The sequence below is a fragment of the Barbus barbus genome, assembly GCF_936440315.1.
Source record: "Barbus barbus genome assembly, chromosome: 10".
NCBI classification, from domain to species: Eukaryota; Metazoa; Chordata; class Actinopteri; order Cypriniformes; family Cyprinidae; genus Barbus; species Barbus barbus.
In genome coordinates, this window is record NC_136738.1 from 24,245,285 (window position 1) to 24,267,927 (window position 22,643).

At 36.1% G+C, this 22,643-nt stretch overlaps 1 protein-coding gene across 1 annotated transcript in view; it reads left to right on the forward strand.

The window, feature by feature from the left end:
- The window catches only part of LOC306876259 (zinc finger protein GLI2-like), an 80,717-nt gene that overhangs the window by 9,364 nt on the left and 48,710 nt on the right, over positions 1-22,643 (forward strand). The window contains exon 2 of the mRNA XM_079427281.1: positions 4,322-4,443. Coding sequence (XP_079283407.1) covers positions 4,329-4,443 — 115 coding nt within the window. The 5' untranslated portion in view covers positions 4,322-4,328. The remainder of the gene's footprint in view (positions 1-4,321; positions 4,444-22,643) is intronic.

The window sequence follows — 22,643 nt, forward strand, 5'->3', positions numbered from 1 at the left end:
AAGAAGTTTGTGGAAACTGATGTATTTTCAGAGCATTATTTGAGATGGAAATCATTTGTAACATTATAAATGTCTGTTACTATCACTTTTGATCAATTTAATGCATCCTTGCTAAATAAAATGATTAATTTCTTTAAAGAAAAATACATTTAAAGATGACATGATAATGGAAAGGTGTTATAGTGTGTTAGTCATCACTTAAAAGTGATGTAATGAGTGATGTAATTATAGCTCAGTGGGAGTAATTAGCAAAGTGATCCCATTATAATATAAAGCAATTAGTAATTTATTATTGATAACCATTTTAAAGTCACGTGCCTGACCCTATTGACCTCATGACATTAGATGCACTTCATGTTTGTATTGTTATCCATGTTCCTGGATAACAAGATGACACTTTCCACATGCAAACAGACACTGAACACACAATTAAGATACAAGAAACGATCTTGTTTAATCACTTAGAAATGAGAAGAAAATTCAGACTTGCATTTATGACCGCACAGAGGTCATTTATGTCCTCAGCATGGTTTAATGCAAAAGATAAGGTTCCAAAGAAGACTAGAGAGATCTTCAAATAAGAGGAAGTTTGCATTCCATTGTGTTGTGTGAGGCAAGCCGTAACACAGTTGAAAAGGAATGAGCCTCTAAACCAAACATGCTCATGTCATTAGCATACAGAAAGTGTGTATTTGTTAATTTAGCTGTTTATTTATGTATCTATCCTGTGGTTTGTTTTCCAGCTTATGATGCTATCGGAGTGTGCTTCTAGAATTGCACTCATCACTTATTGATAGAAAATTTTCAGCTGTACAAGACGGTACATGGTGTTTCTTCAGCCTCCATTTGATTGTTCAGAAGGGCCACGGGGTTTTCGCTCTCATTATCTCTGGTTTTTGTCGACCTGTCCTTTTTTTTCACCCTCCCAGTCCTGTGGGGTGGATTGTCTTTTTTTCACATCTGTTGCTTCCTTTCAGACTGATTACAGGCACTGAAAGAAGCAGTCAAAGCTGCCTGTCATGTATTCAGAAAAGTTCATGGAGCTTCCTGGAAGAAAAACACTTTTGACACTTTGGGAGTCCACATAATTGCTGGTGTTAAGTAGTCGGTGTAATTGCATTCCTCAAAATGGAGGGAAAGTTGCGTGAAGATAAAGTGGATTGTGTCCAGCTTTATTGCTTGACTTCACCTGCCTTTGTCAAACAATTGGCTAGAAGGAAATCAAATTTACAACAAGTATAAAGTGAATCAAATGTCCTCCTTCGGCTCTTCCCTTACAGCATACTTTTGTGGAATTGTTCAGTTCTAATCATTATCTGTGACGGAGAATTTGTTAAGGTGGTCTGCACGGTCAATCCGTGAGCAGGAGTGTTCAAAGGGGGGATTTTGTCAACAGTCACGACTGAACTTTCTGGCCCAGCAGTAGGTGGAGTAATGCGGTAGGGGGCGGCTATGGAGGATTAGCCCACAAGCCTGAGTGGTCTCACACCCCTCTGTCATGCGGACCTGAGATTCTGATCCTTTTCACACGCTGCATTTGTCAAAGCAGCCACGCAGAAGAACAGAGAAGCTTTCTTGTCGTTTTTCACCCTCGCCGCCACCTGTCCACTCGGTTTCACACACCTGTACTGTCAGATCTTCTCCTCAAAGGGTCAGAGATTGGCTTAGACAGACCTTGACAAGAAAAGAGTAGTATGGGGGACTTATATATTGGCTATGCAAATCAATTGGTAGAATTTTGGCCATTTTGAGATGGTTAGCCTTAGCTTTAAAACCACCAACAGCACAGCCACTGAATAGTGCACAATTTTCAAAATTTAGTTAAAAGTTGAAGAGATTTTATTTATTTATTTATTTATTTTAAGTGAAATTGCATATATACCATTCAAAAGTTTTTCTTTTTGTTTTGTTTGCTTATTTTATTTTTAAATAAATTAATACTTTTATTCAGCAATGATTCATTAAAGTGATCAAAAGTGACAGTAAAGACATTTTATAATGTTTAAAAAAATTATATTTTGTTCTTTTGAACTTTCTATTTATCGAAGAATCCTGAAAAATTAGGATTTACAGAAAATGATTAAGCAGCACAGCTGTTTTTTAACGTTGATAATAGTAAGAAATGTTACATAAGAAATACATTTTAAAATAGAAAGCATTTTGTGAATTTGGGCAAATTGTAAAAATACTTCAGTTTTACTGTATTTTTAATAAATAATTTTAATAAATGCAGCCTTGGTGAGCATAAGAGACTTCTTTCAAAAACATAAACAAAAAATATTGTACCGACCCCAAATTTTTGAATGGCATTGATGGTTTGTTTGTTTACTTATATAATCAGTTGTATATTATATTGGATTCACACTCTAGATATTGGTAACAAGAAATTTTTTGATGCATGTTATTGACATAATTATCATCTTTGACAGGTATTTATGAGTCATTGTTTCTGTATGTCGATTCCAAGGCAGATTTGACTGCAGTAATAGGTGTTACTGGCAAATGAAGGTGACCAGTGCCAGTAATAGCATGTTTGTGTTTGACTAATGTCATCAAAAGTGATTCACTTCATTTAACATTCTCTTTTAACAATCGTGCTAATGATATGGAACAAGAAAAACCTTAAGTCCTAGAAGGTGGTTTCCATAAGAGGCATATAGAAATGTCCCAGTTGTTATAATTGGCCTGTGTACATTTGATGACAACACTGACTTCACAAGCAACATTAGGAGGCCTCATTATTAATGTATAAATGAATCCTTTGACATCTACACTGTTTAGTTACATCTCCAAAGGAAAGTATGAAGAGGTGTCAGTGAGACAGGATGGCAAATGTACCCTCTTGGCTAACAAGCACTGAGACAGATGCTGGCCAACTCCAACAGTCCACCTCTAATCGGCTTACCTTGGCAAAGGGATGTTTGACTGGCACAAGGAAAGGCTGATGAATGTGGCCACAGGTACTCTTACAGGATGCTGAACATTAGAAAATTACATTTTGGATTTGCCTATAGAATCAACATTCAAAGGTCAAAAGTAATGCATCATTTAGTTTTCATGCATAATTTTCCTTTTGCAGCACACTATTATGCTAGTTATTTTACCTAATCGCTGCTTGTGATATGAAAAATGCAGGTGTTTTTTGAGGGGGGGGGGTATAAAGTGTATGACAATGTGAGTTCTTATCTCAGTTGTTTTTATTTAAAATTTTATCTTAATTTCCCCATTTTGATTTTTAATTTGTTGGGGAATGGGCTTCCAAATAGCTTGTTGATTATGGCAAAAATGTGATAATTTTGGTCAATATTGAGATCAGGATTAAATATCACGATTACTCATTGACTTGGAAATAAACAATAACAAAAATAAAACTTTCCCTGACCATTGAACTAAAAAGTAAAATAAAAAATTGAGTAAAAGTAATAAAAAAATAACAATACATAAAATAATAAATACCTATATAAATTTGAATAAGATCAGCAGTAGTGTACTTCCACAAGCTACTAAAATCTATTAAACAGTTATAGAGGTGCTGATCAATGCAACACAGAATGCTGCACAATAATCTTTTATCTCGATTATTTTGTTTTCATAATCTTCGAAATGTAAGTCTAAATCATAAATGGAACCAAAATTTGATTAATCACCCAGCTCTTCAATCTATTCAACGTTTAGTTGTTTAACTATGTTGCATAATATGTTGCAATTGTTACCTATTTTTTTTTTTCAAACTAATTCTGAGTACATCATGCATTGCAAAGCGTACATACTTGTTCAAGTACAAACAACATGGGCAGCCACAATCGGAGACTGAATGGCCTCAGTTTGGACCTCTTTTCAATCCTAAACCGCTCGCTGTTTGCTCTGAACCAAGGATAATCTTGTAGGTTACACAAAGTTAAACAAGCGGCGTGCTGCCAAGTCATCTGCCTTCAGCACAGGCACTTGAGCGCCCCGACAGAGCTGCCATAGAGGAGGTTCTCCGCACGCTCTCTGCTTTGTCTCTTCTGGTAAAATGGCATTTCTACAACGGCTCCTCTAAGCTCTCAAAATAAACAGACAAGGGCAGAGGGAAGCGAAGGATTTTTCTTTAGAATTGTAGTTTGTATAATGGAAACATTTCTGTCACACCGTCCGATTGCCATTTTGGAAGATTTCATGCATTTTTAGGACTTTGGAGGGAAGTAATAATATTATCAATGTCCAGTTGTGACGCCTCTTTTTGTCTGCTACCTATTGCTGCATGTTTCATCTGTTTGTATGACTGGCACGATTAAAGCTCAAAGAACGATAAAAATCAGTTGTTGTTTTTGTCTTTCAGGCCCATCATGGAGACCACGAGTCCCACCACCACAGAAAAGAAGGAATGCAAGGGGTCAGGCCTGGATGGCAGTAGTTTCTCAGATCTTCCCAAAAAGCCCTCACCGACCACAGCATCCCGAGGTACGGTAATCTCAAATGAAAAATTGCCCACTACTTTAGTTAACAAAACAAGGCAATGCACCTTTAAATGACTTTCTTTCCTCCCCGGGTTTATTGCGTAAGGGCCATTTATAGTTTGGCTTACAAAGTTTTTGTGGCGCTTTTTTCTGTTTAAGTTGTCTGACCAGGTTTAGCTTGTTAGCACAACTCATTTAGCTCCTGGTGGTAGATGCCGGAACTACAGCATAGGGCTGCAAACTCCATTGACAGGAGTGTTTGAGAACCTGTTTAGAACGGTGTTATTTTAGTACTATTCAATGCTGCTACAATATAATTAATATTTTTAATTAGCTTTTATTTTGATATTTTCTGTTTTAATTTTAATCTTAGTTTTGCGCATTTATCATTATATATTTGTTCTGTTTAGGTTTAATATATTTTAGATTGCCTTTATTTTGTTTTAATTTTACTGCAACCTAAACTTGACAGCATTTAGTAAGTTTTATTTAATATTTATATTTGATATTTAGTTTAACAATAACTACACTGTTTTATAAACTGTTATTATTATTCAATTTGATATGCCTAGTAGTTTAAATTGTTGTAGATATTAAAAAGATTTAAAATTATAATTAAAAGTAATTTTGACATTTTGCAAAAATAAGTTTATTTTCTATTTTCAATTAAAAAAAGTCAATTTTCGATTAAAATTAAAGGGTTAGTTCACCCAAACATTTAAATTCTGTCATTAATTACTCACCATCATGTCACTCCAAACCTGTAAGATCTTTGTTCATCTTCAGAATGAAAGAAATATTAAGATATTTTTTATGAAATCCGAAAGCCTTCTGACCCTGCATAGACAGCGACACAACTGACACATTCAAGGCCCAGAAAGGTAGTTAGGACATTAAAATAGTCCATGTGACATCAGTGGTTCAGCCTTGATTTTCTGAAGCTACGAGAATACTATTTGTGCACAAAGAAAAAAACAACAACTTTCTGAAAAGTTCTCATATTCATAGGGTTGAACCACCGATGTCACATATCTTAATGATGTCCTTACTACCTTTCTGGGCCTTGAGCGTGGTAGATCTGTTGCTGTCAATGCAGGGTCAGAAAGCTCTTGGATTTCATCAAAAATATCTTAATTTGCGTTCCGAATATGAACGAAGGTCTTACAGGTTTGGAATGACATGAGGGTGAGTAATTAATGACAGAGTTTTCATTTTTGGGTCAACCAACCCTTTAACACCTGAGATTACGATGTATTATAAAAGACATGTTCATATATTGTCTGAGATACGTAAATGTATTGGACCGGTTTGCTCATGTATGTATCACTTGTTGACTCAATGATGCGAAGGAAAGAGCGAAGAGAATGGACGAGAGGCTGTACATGTTTAAAAGATGCCAGTGAATGTGTGATGAAAACCCTTCTCTAACTAGGTTGAAAGACCTTGTTCTTACCTCCAGAGTATAAATGTTATAAATTTCTTAAAGCTTCAGGGAGAGCAGTGGACTGCGCTGTCCATCTGACAAACATGAAGACGGTGAAAGACCTTTGAAATGCTAATGACCTGCTCATATTATGGCATCTTACTGTTTAATGAGGGGTTTGGTGGCCTGCCATAAGAAAGCAATGATCATAAATTGTTTAAGACAAAAGGAGAAATAGGGCATCGGTGTGCCCAGTCTTAGTAAGGGTGTTATATTTTGTCTCGGTGTATGATGTTGTGGAATATAATGAATGTTAAAGGAGTTAATTTGCATATTTAGAATCTTGAAAAATATAATGAAAGCAAATACTCAAGAAATAGTCATTTATTTAGTGTTTTGTTGTTTATTAGTTTTTGGCTAAGGCTTTTCAATGCAAACCTCAATGATAGTGAGGGACCTTGTTCTCACCACTGGAGACCAGAAGTTATGTATTACTAATCATGGCTGTCTGAGCTTGTTAGCATCATGGTTTTTGGCCGCCGGGGTCTGTGCTGAGATGGTAATGTAGTTTTTCATTGTATGACATACTTTAATAGTGTTGGGTGACATCAATAGAATTTGTTGGCATGCCAGAGAAATAAAGATAATGATTTTTTTGAGAGTCTTCGTCTTTTTCATAATACATTCTGGTTATTGTTGACACTGCAATTCTGTGTTGCGTCATACCCATATAACATGAAAAAATCAACAAATATGTGCATTAATTATGCATACATAATTGTATGTATGTATGTATTGTCTGATAACGCCTATCAGTTGGATAATTATTACCTCTATATAGTTGGGGTTTTTTCTCTTCTTTAGTGTTACAGTTCATATGATTTTTTTTATTAAGGATAAAACAAAGTATTAAATGATTCACCAAAAAAATTAATCATTTAGTCACCATCATGTTTATTCCTAATCTGTGACTTTCTTCCTTGAAACGCAAAAGGAAGAAAAATGAAAGAATATTTGTTGCAGTGAATGGTCACTGAAGCTTTCTTCGAAATATTATAATTTAGATCATCCATACAAATCAAAAATGAGTTTGCTCACTGGAAATTGTGACACGACCTAGCTCTTCTTAACTTATCGATGCCCAATTAACGTATCGATGCCCAATTAACGTATCGATGATCAAATGATTCTTATTAGTCTGATCTTTTCAATGAGTCATTGATCCAGTACAAAACTGGTCTGAGTGATTCAAATCAACTTCACCTTTTCTTGAGTTTCTCCAACTTACTTACTCATGTACATCCTGTACATCTATGAGCATTTAACAGGCCATTTTTAAGAGCATACATTTTATTTTGAATGCAGAAGGCATGAAATATAGTACACAATATTGTACGAACAATAGTTCATGCTTTTGAGTCCTGAAAGCTCCTGTTCCCATTTTATTGTAATTTCACTGAAAAAATGACCAGTACATTCCTTAAAAAGTCTGCTTTTGTGTTCAACAGAAGAAAGTCAGTCATACAGGCTTGAAACAACATAAGGAACGAAATGACGGAAACTAACCCCTAAACTCTGAAAAGCAATTAATCAATGCAATATATGAAGAAATTCTCAGTTCTTCTGTAAAACAGTTACCCACATGCTCTCAGTCCTGTCTCTGGAGATCTGCCTCTCTGCATGATTTATTTTCAAACCCTGCCTGTGATTGCCAATGAATTTGAAGACTTGGATTCTCTGATTCAAGTGTGTTTGACTAGAGTTTGAAGATCTGAACCCTGCAGGGTGATAGATCCCCAGGAGCAGGGCTCAACTTATTTAAAGCATTTCTGAGCTATTCGATACCTTTTGTTTCATCTCACTTTTATGTCTATTTACAGCTTTTGTTCAGACTTTTATGGTGCAGAATTTCTTTTATTGAGGTCAGTTTAGTGGTTACAGGGGATCTGCAGGATTTATTAGCTGCACGGTCCAACTTTTGTTCAGTACCTCAAAACAACGTGTGCTCGGTGTAGGTACATGATACAGAGCAGGAATGAGGAAAGGTGTCAGTGTTTCAAAGGAAAATCTGCAAAGAAATTCCTCCAACCACAACACATTCTTTCCCACCAGTTCAGGCCAAATTTTAAACCGGTGATCTCAAATTTAATTTGTCCTGACATGATCCCGACACAAGTCAGTTCGCTTGGCTGCATTTATTTGATCTCAATACAACAAAAACATTAATATCATGAAAAATTTAAATAATCGTTTTCTATTTTAATGTATTTAAACTTAATTTATTCCTGTGACGACAAAGCTGAATTGTCAGAAGCTGTTACTCCAGTCTTCAGTGTCACATGATCCTTCAGAAATAATTTTTAATATGCTGATTTGGTGCTCAAGTAATATATTTTTTATTAACTGTGTAATATTTTTGTGCAAACATTGATACATTTCTTTTCAAGATGTTATCCCGCCCCCTGCTCTGTGACATTACTAGTTCCTGGTTCGATATAAGCAGGCGGAGTTGATTTATCCAGCCCAGGATCACCTTTTTTACATTAGTGAAATCACACAGAGCGGTTCTAGATTGGTCTCCAGCACCATGTCAGAAGAAAAGAGGTATTTCTTTATCCCTCCTGAGTAGGTCTCCATAGAGACGGTGAAGAATGGGTAGGGAGGCTGGGTGGGAGGAGCAGAGAGCAGTACAGCGGGCAGCCCAGGGGAGAGAGGCAATGCACTGGGGGTCAAGTCACTGGCAGAGAAAAATGTGGCTTAAAAAGCTGCTCCATCCACAGCCCACTCTAAAGGGACAGCCACTAATCTTCCTGAGAAAGGGATTTATTCTTTTTTTTTTTTTCTCTCTCTCCGCATTGCCTTTCTGTTTCTCTAAATGAGGCCCTTCCGCTGCAGTGGGTTTTCTGGTCCAGAGCAAGGGGATCTCTGACAGGATAGCATGAGCAGGGCACATTTATATTGGTGTTGTAGGTTTTTTGTCTTACATTTACCGATTTGTAATGTCTTAGAAGTATAGTAAGTTTTGTGGCTGTCCTTTTTTTTTCTGTGGAACACACAATGTGATGTTTTTTTTCTGTAAAATTCTCCAAAATGATGAAAAAATAACTTTAAAATTATTGTAAAAAGTAGTTTATACATCTTAATCAATTGTTTTTAGCTTTACGACAACTTTGTATGATCAAATTCAAGTCATTACTTTGTTCATTCCTGAAGTGAACTTTGGCCTGTATGGTGATTAGATTCCCTTTTTTGGACTGCCGCCTTGAACTTGAGAACGAAGTTGTCCAGAGTTCCGGTGCATTTTGTCCAGTGTGCAGCCGCCTTTACTCAGTGATGTCTTTATATATGCTAAAACCATTGGTGTCACGACCATTGACAATGTCACTATGCTGCCATGAACTAAACTAGTGCAAACCCTACAAATTTAGTGTATGAATCAAATAGTTACTCTTTGTATTGGTTTTGAAACTACCTCAGTCAATACTGACCCCACCATTGCCCGACACCCGAGAAGTCATGCAGGCAGCTTACAGGAAGGCCTACTGACTGAGTAATTTTTTTTTCCCGTCAGATGTATGACCGCCCACTATCTGGAACAGACTGCAGTCTTTGCAGAAGATTGATATCATTTTAGAGTGGGAAATACTTTCATTTCAGCTTCCCAAAAGGTGCCCAAAACAGTGTAAAAACACCTAGCCTCTCCTACCTTGGCAAGAAAAAGGAGATCATTTTATTGCTGTCGGTGCATAGTTTGCTTCATATTTCTTTCCACTTTGTTCGCTTCCAGTCGTGCTCTTGTACTCGCTGCTCGTTCGGTCCGTGTGGAAACAAGCTCTTTCACCAGCGGTTAAGGGGATTTGTGCAAAGTTTCCTTCATGTGGCTTTTATAAACAGTTAAGTAAATGGCTTTCCAAGATCCCCTGCTCTCCTCATCTTAAATTTCACATGGGGGACTGACCAGCCCCAAAGGGGGATTTGAAGATTAGATATGGTAAGTGAAAGCAGGGGGATGTCTTGATTTTGTTTTTTCGGAGAGTCCACAGGCATTTGATTGTGGCATAAAGTCTACTTGAAAAACATGAGATTCCGATCAAGAAGTTGAAGAAGTAGCTCCGTTCCCTTCCACACTCATTAAAGAAAGTAAAAGTCAGAGAAGTTGTGCCCTACATACGGAACGAGACTGGAAAGAGGAAGTCCAGTGCACTTTTCCCTTTTTTGAGTTTGCTTGAATTCGGTCACATGGGTTTTAGTCTATTTACTTTTCAATAGTTTGATGTTAAAAATGTCTGGTGTATTTCGAACATTAGTGCGCTTGAAAATAAAGAATAATATATGTATACTGTTAACATCTGAGTTCTGAGGAATATTTAAAGTGCTCTGAAAGTACTATTTCTTTTAAAATGCGCTCTTATGCATCGCAAACTTCGCGCGAAAGAAGATTGACTATTACAAGGGCAAAGACAAACTCATTTTGACCCATTTCTCAGATGTTGTATCTGCCAGACATAACGCGTTGACAAAGATGCAGCCGCCACACAAAGATGCAATGCATAACTGACTAAGAAATGAAAGAATGAGCTTCTGATATTATTTTAATGCTGGAAGGCTCTACCCTTTCTTCAAAGCCCCTTGTTAAAAGTCAAAAAGAGGGAGCTTTAGGCAACGTCTACGCACATAAATCTTTCCATACTGGAGACATCTATACACACGGGATCCAAAGACAACATGTTACATTCCAGGCCGTTTACAAGCAGTGGGAGACGAGTAAGGAGCAATATATGGATGCTTTGGGGGATTAGCCCACTCCCCTGCTTGTTCCCTATTGGTCTCTGCCTCCTTTTTTTTTAACAGCGTGCCATTCCCAGCATGCATCGTTTAGTCCTAACTTCAATCTCTGAGATAATTTCGTCCTTTTTATGTTTCCTTGTGTGGATTCAAAGGCTGTGGAGACTTGCTCTCACACAGGTGTTTTGGTGGCCGCTTTACTGTGATGAAAAATCAGGGTGTGTGTATATATATATATATATATATATATATATATATATATATATATATATATATATATATATATATATATATATATATATATCTGGCTTGGGCTCAGGCAGCATCCGGTGAAATGTAGTGTCCAGTGAACAGACACATCTGGACTGTCGTTAATGAAAACGGGGTGTGAACCTCTACCCACACACAATCCTGAGCCAGACCCGCAGCCCAGTGAAGCATGACAAGAAGAGAATGTCTGAAGTCTTCCAGACATCTACGCAGGATAAACAAAGACAATATTCACTTCATAACACTCCTTCATCATTTACAGTACAAAAAGAATGCGCAAGTTGTTTTTTCAGTTGCTTAATGATACAAAAAGCCCTTTTTAAGGATTTGTAAGGATGCATTATTTTTATTTAGGTTTAGATGCAGCTCATAGTACAGACATTTAGAGATGTACAAAATATTCTGTATCATATTCGTTGATATTTGATATTTAATTGTGCATAGTTATTTTCTCTATTTTTACATTAAAATACCTCATTTAAAGTTATCGTTTAACAACAAATAATTTAATAACATTGTTAACTGTAATCTTTGTAAAAAATGAGTTTTCATAATTGTGTAATGTCTGAATGCATTTGAAGTATTTTAAATTAGTCGATTTTAGTTTATTTTTATTTTTTATATATATATATATATATATATATATATATATATATATATATAAAATAGCATATTTTAATATCATATTATATTTTAATGTTTATCAGTTAATGACCAATTTATTTAATTTTTTTTTTTTACATTGCAATATTACAATGTACATTTTTAGATCATACAGTTCCTAAAAAGAACATTGAATAGTGTTATTAAATTAGTGTTATTAAAGTGTTATATAGTGTTATTAAATTTTTCTATATTATATGTTATAATGTTGAAATAAATAAATGTACTTGTAGTATGTAAAATGTTATTAATATTGATTTTGGTTCATATCATTTATATGAAAAGAGTACAGAATTTCAATATCAGGTATTTATAATTTCCCATAACATAAAAAACAAAATTTCCCTACAGGAACAGTACTATAGTGAGTATGCTCTTTAAAAAAAGAAGAAAAAAAAATCCTCTAACACTAATGTTGTAACTTGTAATTGCTGCCAGATGAGACTTCTTTCCATCAGTTGACAGTGAAAAGCTTTAGCAACGTCTTCATCAAGCAGATCAAGAAGCATTCAACTATTTTTTTCAGAATGCGCAGCACTGTAGGAGGTCTGCACAGAAATGTATGTTAAATTTAATATCTAGAAGCATATTTATTATTACAGTTAAATGCACAGCTGCAGAGCCTCTGAAATACGCTGCTTTCCAAGAAAAATTTCCCACAGATTGGCGGTTGGTGTGTCAGCAGGTTGTCCTGCGTTGAAGACAGACGGAGGGGGGCCGACAGTAGTAGTCATTACTGGACACGCTCCAAGGACAGGGCCTAGACGCGCTATAGTAAACTGTGCGACCAGCAAAATAAGCAGCGGGGGTTGACTGTGTAAATGCAGTCGGTCAAGTGATAACAAACAGAGGAATCCTCCGACCGCTGGTGGACAGACAGTCGCACAGAAGCATGATGCAGCTCCTTTCACCGTTCATTGAAGTACTGAATATCAATGGACCGTAGCTCTGTCGTACTCTTACTTTGATAGTTTGACAAGCTGATTCATGCCAGTGCTGTATCAACACAATTCTATGCTGTCTTCTGTGTGCCTTTGATATGGATGACGGTTACCTACTGATGGAGCTGGGATAGTAATGTATGATGTTCATATAACTGGATCTTGGTTGATCTTTTCCATGCAATTACAAGAAATGGTGACTGGAGCTTTCAAGCTTTAAGATGCAAAGGAACATAAAATTATGAAAAAAGTGGTCCATAACACTCATATGTGACCCTGGACCACAAAACCAGTCTTAAGTCGCTGGGGTATATTTGTAGCAACAGCCAAAAATACATTATATAGGTCAAAATTATTGATTTTTCTTTTATGCCAAAAATGATTAGGACATTAAGTAAAGATCATGTTACATGAAGATATTTTGTAAATTTCTTACTGTAAATATATCAAAACTTCCTTTTTGATTAGTAATATGCATTGCTAAGAATTTCATTTTGGACAACTTTAAAGGTGATTTTTCTCAATATTTAGATTTTTTTGCACTCTCAGATTCCAGATTTTCAAATAGTTGTATCTTGGCCAAATATTGTCCTATCCTAACAAACCATACATCAATGGACAGCTTATTTATTCAGCTTTCATATTCATATTTTTCATATTTTAGAAAATTGACACTTAAGACTGGTTTTGTGGTCCAGGGTCACATATGGTAAATTCAGAGTTGTTCTGAAATCATAATTTAGCTTTTGTTTAGAAACCAGCTGAAATTGAAAGGGTTAGATCACCAAAAAATTTAAATGCTGTTGTTAATTCAGGTCGTTTCAAACCCGTAAGACCTTCGTTCATCTTTGGAACGTGAATTAAGATATGAAATCCAAGAGCTTTCTGACCCTCCATAAACAGCAACGCAATTTACACGTTCAGTTCACAGAAAGGTATAAGGACATAGGTAAAATAGTCCATGTGACATCAGTGGTTCAACCTTAATTTTATGAAGCTACGAGAATACATTTTGTGCACAAAGAAAACAAAAACAATGACTTTGTTCGTCCATGTCAATCTTCAGTGCACGTTCATGAGTTGTGTTGCTGTCTATGCAGGGTCAAAAATATCTTCAATTGTGTTCCAAAGATAAACAAAGGTCTTACGGGTTTGGAATGACGTGAGGTTGTGTAATTTTATGACAGAATTTTAATTTTATTCACTTTATTCTGTCATTTTCTTCCCCTCCCCCCACTGAAACCATTTGAATCATTGAGCCGGTGATTTGAACTTGAGAACCATATCAGTCTGATTCATGAATAAATCACTTATACTAATCTTGTTAACCAGACCAACTGATTCACTGAAAAGATATGACTCACAAAAACAATTGGTTCACAAACCAGACAGCTATTTCTCTCTTGAACTTTCAGCTCTCAGTGAATGTGTCAAGGAGAGCTAGGGTGGATGAGAAAAAATTATGTTCTGAGTCTGGTTATAGAAGACAGAGTATAGCGTTTTTACTACTTTTATAATATTTTTAATGTGCTTTTGTATCCTTTTTGAAGAATAGTTCATCATAACTGTATGGAAAAGAGTGACCAGGTCAGTCTTGAAAATATCTTAAGTCATATGAGAGTGAATAAATGATGACCGAACCATTCCTTTTAGACTAAAACGCCAAAGAAACCAAAGTCTTTCAAAGAGAAGACTGTTTAAAAGCTAACGGAAAAATCAGAAATGTCTGCTGTGCACTTTTCTTCGTTTGTAAGAAGAAATCTGAAGCCTTACGTGAGGCTTGCCATGTTAGCTAGCTGGCTCTTTGAATTTCCGTCTTGCAGATCTGTTTGATTCACAGAACAAGTGCCCATAAACCTGCTGGTCAAAATGTCAGGGAAAATAGTGTTAAGAAAATAATACATGGATGGCTATTTGCTCAGATTTACTGAATCATTGGTCCCTGTAGGAAGTCACAGGATGTACAGTATCATATATACGGCTCACTCCTCTCCTTCTGTGTGGCCTGTGGGCAGCGAGGAAAAGCTGCCAGAGACCAAAATCTTTTGGAATTTTGAAAGCTTGTACATGGGAAATGGAATCAAAATGTTTCCTTACTCATTTGCTTCTTATAAAAGCCAGCTCGCTCTGCTGGCAGCGGCGTACAGTCTCAATCATTCTTAAAACAATTTTCCCAAAATAAGTCTGGCTGATGTTAAGAGAAGAAGTGGGGGAAAAAAGTGGAAAATGGACGCTATTTCAAAATGAAATCCATGCCATCGGAATACTTATTCGGCTGGAACCACTGCCTACACACCCAAATGGTTGAGAAAGCAGGTTTTTGGTCATGCAGAGTCCAAGTTCAAGGTCCATCTTATTCTCGAGGTATCAATCGGTGTGAATTTAAACTCCGTTGTGGCTTAGGTAATTTCCCACAATGTAAACTATGCATTCCTGGTTTGTGCTTCAAAGAGAAAAAAGGTCATCCCAAGGCACCAGCAGATACGGACTTGTTCCTGGCCCCAGTGTTCCCTCTAACCCTCCTCCTCCTGGAGCCGAGTGGTTTAACGTGGATCCAGTAGGATAGTATCTTATCTTTGACTCAGACGGCATGATGGAATAAACAAGACCTGCACTTGACATGTCGTGGCATGGAGCCATGTAGGTATCAACACAAGTATCAGATATGGTCAGATATTGTACAGTGAATTATGGAATTTAAAGGTTTGTAGAAGAGAAAGTATCTTTACGAAGAGATCAAACTTGACAGTATTTAGACTGCCCTTTTTCAAATATTTTTTTTTCCTCATCAATTTATTAATGAATTAATTAATTTTTTCATTCAATTATTTAAATTTTTTTATTTTGTTAAATTGACTTTTTTTTTATTCATCAAAGAATCCTGAAAAAAACATATCAAGGTTTCCACAGAATATTAATGACTTCTAAAAATATATATTTAAACAGGAGGGATGGCTGCGGAAAATTCAGCTTTGCATCACAGGAATAAGTTACATTTTCAAATATATGAAAATAGAAAACATTTATATTAAACTGTAATAATATTTTCCAATATTACTATTTTTATTGTATTTTTGATCAAATAAATGGAGTCTTGATGAGCATATGAGACTTTAAAAACATTAAAATATCCACTTTTTTAACGTTAAATTTTTTAATAGTTTATTTTAGTTATTGCAATCCCACAGCGTATATTTTGTCAATTCTCATCACTTAAATAAATGTTTACTAATGTTTTTGTTGACTACATTTCTCCTATACTGTAGATGAGAGAACAAAGAATATTACTTTTTTCCCATTTTGTTCCCCCTTTATGTTTCTGTAATGTTCAGTTAATTCGTTATGTTATTCATTTGCTCTACGCTGGTGTTTGGGACATACCCAATTAGCAGTCTGCTCCAGGTAACGTTTTCTTCTGTCAAGCGAGTCTCGCCCTGCTGGCAGCGACATAGAGACGTCTGGAGCCAGAGGGAGCTGTGCCAGCTCTGCCAAGAGCAGGAGGCGAAAAAGGAACATAGTTTCTCCCACACAACCCACCACTTCACAGCATAAACATCATTGCCTTTACAATACCATTGTTTGCGCAGCCACAGAATAGCTTAATGGATTGAGAGCAGTGTTGACTGAGACCTTGTCACTGACAGACTGAATTGTAGTGTTGGGCCAGAGTGTAAATATGCTCTCTCTTATCTAATTTAAGCAGTCAGCGAATACCGCAGGCATACAGACCAGGCCTCCATTGTGTCATCGCACTTGATATAATCCAGAAGTGTTTTGATTTGCCTTCAAGGCTGATGATGGATTTCTATGGGAAATTATTTAACAAAGCAAAGCAAGTTCCTGAGACTTCATTTGAACTTCATACGCCAAAGGAATGTTATCATATCTGCATATATTTATTTGTTTATTTGTTTATTTATTGCTTGCTTGCTTGCTATCAGTTGATATGGGATATAAAATAAAACAAAATTACATTATGATGGTGTAATGGCTAAATAAATTTTTAGCATTTACAATTAAAGGTTGTAGTTTTGTTTCATCAATATTAAATATAGAATTTTAATAATGGGCATTCATATTTATTCAATATTTTATAGGATTTTTCTGACTATGAGCAATAATTTTTTTTTTTATATCTAACAACAGATACCTATACAAACTTTAAATTTGTATGGCCTGAAAGGGTTCAATTTAAAGCAGTATGCTTACTGTTATCAGAGGCTATATTTGGTAACGCATGGAAAATGAATCAGAATAAGACATGTCTGAAATATGTTATTGCAGGTGTGTTCATGCTAACTGTTGAAATGGAGCCTGGATATCCCCTCTAAATAGACCTTGTGTTCTCGTCTGTTTGTGTAGCCCAGTTCTGACACCTCAAGAGGCTTATAGCTGGCAGCTTGTCAAATTCTCTGAGATGCTGTAATTGGCTATAACTGTTAATGATAATGTGCTCAGACAGAAGAATATTCAGTATTCCATATTCATCTATCTATATCTGTCTATCTGTATATCTATCTCTCTCTGTCTATCTATCGATCATTCCATCTATCGTTCTATCTGTCGTCGTTGGCTAGCTATCTATCATTCTAGCTATCTATCTACCTTTTTACCTATTGTTCTAGCTATGGTTCTCTCTATCATTCTGTCTGTCTGCCTCTCTGTCTCTGTCTGTTGCTCTATTGTTCTATCGTTCGATCTATTTTTCTGTCATTATCGTTCTCTTTATTGTTCTGTCTATCATTCATTTGTTTTGTCCATCTATTGCTTCAACACTCCATCCATCGCATTCATCTGTCATTCATTCGTTCTGTCGGTTTTCATTTCATTTCGGTCGTTCTTTCTCTAAACTTCATACCCTGTACTGTGTACCCATGTCACATCAGCTCACTGTAACTGAGACTTTAACAGTCCAGAAACAAACACCGATGCAGGAGCACCATCTGATAGTCATTGAAGGATCAGCTCGTGGATGTGAATACATCTGTGGCACATGTGTATCTTCATCAAGGCGGCGGCAACTGTTAAACTTCAATGCCCTTTGAGATTACTTTGTGAGAGAGGAGAACAGCTTTTTAATCAAATTTCTCAGTAAAGCATGGTTCTGTTTTACGCCACCGTTTCTATCACGACAGAAGGTAGAAAGCCAGATGTTTATTTTGTGTGTGTGGATGTGCTACTCTAATTGCCGTCTCGGTTTACATTTGTAAACACATTCTTCAGTGGGACATGAAAAAAGATATTGTGAGGTATGTTTTTGTTCAAACCATGAAAATCAGTGGGATCCAAAACAATTGTACCTCATTGTATGTTCCACAAAAACAGTCATATAGGTTTGGAACGACATGGCGGTTAAATGATGATTTTTGGATGAACTATACTGTTAAAACACAAAAGAAATGAAGACAAGAGTTGACACACCCTCCTTAGCAAATTCTAAATGGAAAACATTTTGAGGCACTTTGATTACTGTCTAAATATCTTTGTAAGAGAAAACTTCTGGTAGTCATTTAGATTTTTGGCCTACTGACAGAAGCTGATGCAGAACAAAAGGTTCATCAAAGACATCACGAGCGATGAATGCAAAATTTGGGTTCCACGTTTTAAGATGCATTACAAAAATGAGGCTCATGTGCTGCCCTGCAGGAAAAATCCTCAGTCGGGAGCCAGTCTCCATATGAGTCATTTTATTCTGGTAAATCACCTGGTGTTGCGTTTTGTTACTTTAGCCTACTTTAGAACAAGCAGGCCGAACCGTTTCATTGTGACTTACTGGCTGAGAGCACAGCAAACTTTTCTATCCCTTATTCTGTCATCCTTTAATGGTGTAATTTTACCTGTCACTAATTATCAAATTAAGGTGTCTAAAGTGACACCCCTCTCTATTATGTGATAATGACCTGCCTCTTAGCTCAGACAGAGTGTATTGTATTGCTCTTCCAAGCTGTGACCAGTGGCTTTTAGTCTCCACTTGTTTTAAGTATTCACAACATATATCTTGAATCTTGCCTTCTCTTTCTTTGCCTTGAGCTAATTGCTGACAATTATCAATCCTAATTTTACTCCATCATTGCTTCTATGACCACAGGTAATGAGAACTAAGTAATTCAGACAGGTCAGTGCTCTTGAGTGGGTGCAGATTTTAACAGTTAAAAGAACCTTTAACACAAAGATGTTCTGATTGTTGTGATTGTCAGTTTTATCTGTAGGTGTACGGTTTGACCATGTAGAATGAAAAGACATAGATATACAGTTTAAAGCTCTCTTATCTTTATAGGCTTATATTTGACTGTGTACAGGTGAACTCATGCAGACCTGCAACAAATCATTATGAAATTTACCACAAAATGTACCACAAAAAAAAAAAAAAATATATATATATATATGTGTATATATATATGTGTGTATATATATGTGTATATATATATGTGTGTATATATATGTATATACAATTCATTCTCATTATAGTAATGCATACAGATACAGCATTTCACTTGTTTTTAAAATATGCAAAAATGAAAGACGGTACAAAACATATATTAGTGAAATTATATTAAAATAATTCATATAATATATATATTTATTTATTTTTCATACAAAAACATCTAATTAATAAAATAATAATAAACTATATTTTTTCATTATTAATCAGTATTTTTATGTGCTTGTCATTTTTATTATTGTCTTTTTTTTTTTTTTTTTTTTTTTTTTTATATTTCTATTAGGCTTCCATTTAAATTGATTTCAGTTTTAGTACTTAAACATTTGTTTCAATTAGTTGCAACTTGCAAAAGCAACATTTCTATTTTTTTTGTCTAATTGTTTAATTTAAGTTTTTCATCTATGTACAGTGGTGTGAAAAAGTGTTGGCCCCCTTCCTGATTTTTATTTTTTTGCATGTTTGTCACACTTTAATGTTTCAGATCATCAAACTAATTTAAATATCAATCAAGCACAACATGCAGTTTTTAAATGAAGGGAAAACAAAATCCAAACCCACATGGCCCTGTGTGAAAAAGTGTTTGCCCCACCTCTGAATGGCTGAAGAAAAACAAAATGAAGACTTTGGAGTGGCCTAGTCAAAGTCCTGACCTGAATCCTATTGAGATGCTGTGGCATGACCTTAAAAAGGTGGTTCATGCTCTCAAACCCTCCAATGTGGCTGAATTACAACAATTCTGCCCAGATGAGTGGGCCAAAATTCCTCCACAGCACTGTAACAGACTCATTGCAAGTTATCGCAAACGCTTGATTGCAGTTGTTGCTGCTAAGGGTGGCCCAACCAGTTATTAGGTTTAGGGGGCAAGCACTTTTTCACACAGGGCCATGTGGGTTTGGATTTTGTTTTCCCTTCATAATAAAAAACTTCATTCAAAAACTGCATGTTGTGTTTAATAAAAAAAAATAAAAAATCAGGAAGGGGGCCAATACTTTTTCACACCACTGTATATTTTATTATATTTTAGCTTTCTTTCAATTAACAATTTTTTTCTTTATAGTTTTACTGCTACTAGTACATATAAATGTTTTGTTTTAAATATGATGTAATTGGGTTTTGTTGTTTTTGTTGTATTTATGTGAATTCTTAGCATTGTGTTAATTGGGTAGACCTTGTGGTTAATTGATATGGTGTGATTATTCATCCACTTATTATATGGCTACAAAACAAATAAGTAAATAAATGGGGAGGAGATCTTGTTGGATCAATTATTGGTTTTTACAGTCAATGACTGCAGAATGCCACGATTGACCAATCAGAATAAAGTATTTCAGACATCCATGTAGTAGTTTTGTGGGGTGAAATATGCCCTGAACAAGTTAAGACTGTAACCACTACATTAGGAGAAGCACAAGTTGTCTTAATGCTACGCTCTAATGCTGTAAATTACAGCTTCAGTAGAGTTTTGGCATTTCCCCCTGCCCCCATCCTCCCGTCCCCTATTTAGCACTGCAGGCTCTATCTTCAAACAATTGGCTGTTTGCCCGCTTTGTCTCTGTCCTAGTTAGCACCGTGCCATTGAGCTGTGAGGTCAGTCACTGGCACTTTTAAACAGTAAAGTGTTGGAGGGCCGTCTCAGACCCCTCTGAAGTGTTTACCTAGACCCTTTTCTTGTGCTTTAGCCCTCCCTGCGGCCCGCACTAAGATAAATATTGCCCTGTGTAGAGAGCTCTCTCAGAAGCAGACAGAGGCAAGCTTCTGCTCGTCTGACAATATTTACAAGAGCTCTAAGAGGAGTTAAACGAGTGTGTGAACAAAACGTAGTAGACTCACAGTTGACTTTTGTCTCGACGTTAAACACGAGGATGTTTTGAACTTTTAGCTTTGATACAAGACACCACTAAAAATGTCTCGGGGGGTGTGCACAAAAATTAGGCCAAGTTTGCTTCGAAATACAGTGAACTGCCAATGCAGATACCATTTTAAGGCATAATAGGCACACTTCAGCTGAGAAAGCCATTCCAAGAGGTAGGCAATTTATAAATTATATTTATTGAATTTATTTTATTTTCTGCATTTGAGCATTTTGCAGTCAAATTTATTTATAATGCATAATGTTCATTATGTAAATTTTAATTCATTGTAAATTATAGAATTATATAAATAAATAAAAAAAAGTATTCATTTTATATCAAAAACATTTGATCAAAATAATATAATTGAACAGTGACAATTTTATAAAATATTTGCTTACACCAAAATCTATTGAAATCACTTGGGATTTGAGTGTCTTTATTGGTGTGCTTGCTATAGAGTTTCAATTCAGTCACTTATTAGGTTCCATTGGTTAGAATAGTTGCCTATGTAGGTAGTTCACTATGTTTTGGAACAGACCCTGTGATATAGTGATATAAATTAATTAATTGGAATTTTATCACATTTTTAGGTATGTAAAACATGTAAAATTATTGTTTTATTTAATTTTATCTATTGAGAATTGCTTTAAAGAAACAGTACCCCACGCAGTAGCAACTTGTAGCTTCAGTCAGTCCAGGCAAATATTATTAGTCATTCACAATGACGAGGCAGTCTCATTAATTAGTCTTGTTTGTGTTCTTCCATTTAGACTTGAATGAGATGAGACATATAGACTAACATTTCCCTACGTCTCCCTTCTCTGACCTCCCTACCAGTGTGGGTAGGAAAAAAGCTACATGTGTTACTCATGGGTTCTTGTTTATTTAGTTTTATGCTTTCATTGCCGCCAAGTAAACATTTCAGTTGCAGTCTGTTAGAAAGTCACTTTAGCAAACTGTGGTTTCAGAGGTATGGGGGAGGCTAGCAGATTGCTCTGTGTGCTGCATTCATGAAACCCTTACATTAGAGCTGCTCTCTAGTGCCTCTTTACCTGGGTTCACCTCAGTAACCACCAAAACATAGGATTAGTTTATTTACAGTGAGATTTTTGACTGAAAACGAACAGGATTTAAAGCTGACACGTTTAAACATTCATTAAAATTTTGTCTGAAACTGTATTCATTCTGTACATGGGTATTAATGTAAAGCTCATACCAACCACTTAAATTACACGTTCAGCATCCAAGACATCTTGATCAGGTTAGGAGAAGCCAACTGGAAAAATACGCTTGCAGGATAAGGCCCTGAGTAAACATTTAGAACACTAAAAGTAGTAAACAGGTGGGCCCCCAAATTGAGAACAATGGTGGGAAAAGCATGACTTGACTGAAAGGTTTCCCACAAGAAAGGGCACTCACTGGATAGCACAGGACTACCGCAATGATTTATGGGCACCAGGCAGCATGGCACAAAGAAACACATAAGTTCCTTAAGTCTTACTCATCACTGGAAAGAACCTAAAAACTACAGGTCTGCTCTCCTCTACTTCCCCCTTCAGCCCAGTTTTTACAGCAACAGGTCTCACCCTTAATAGAGCCAACATTTTGGTGCAGTACAGCTGGGCAGTATGATGTCTTAAGGCTGATTTATACTTCTGCATCGGACCTACGCCACAGCCTTTATGGTGTAGCCTATGCGTCAGTTTTCATTTGTACTTCTGCGTTGTTGTCTGCGTCGACATGCAAACTGCTAGTCTGCAGTGTCCACGGGCATGTTGCTTGTGTAACCAACAGTTCCACGGCAAAAGCAGAAGAAGCAGCTTGCTG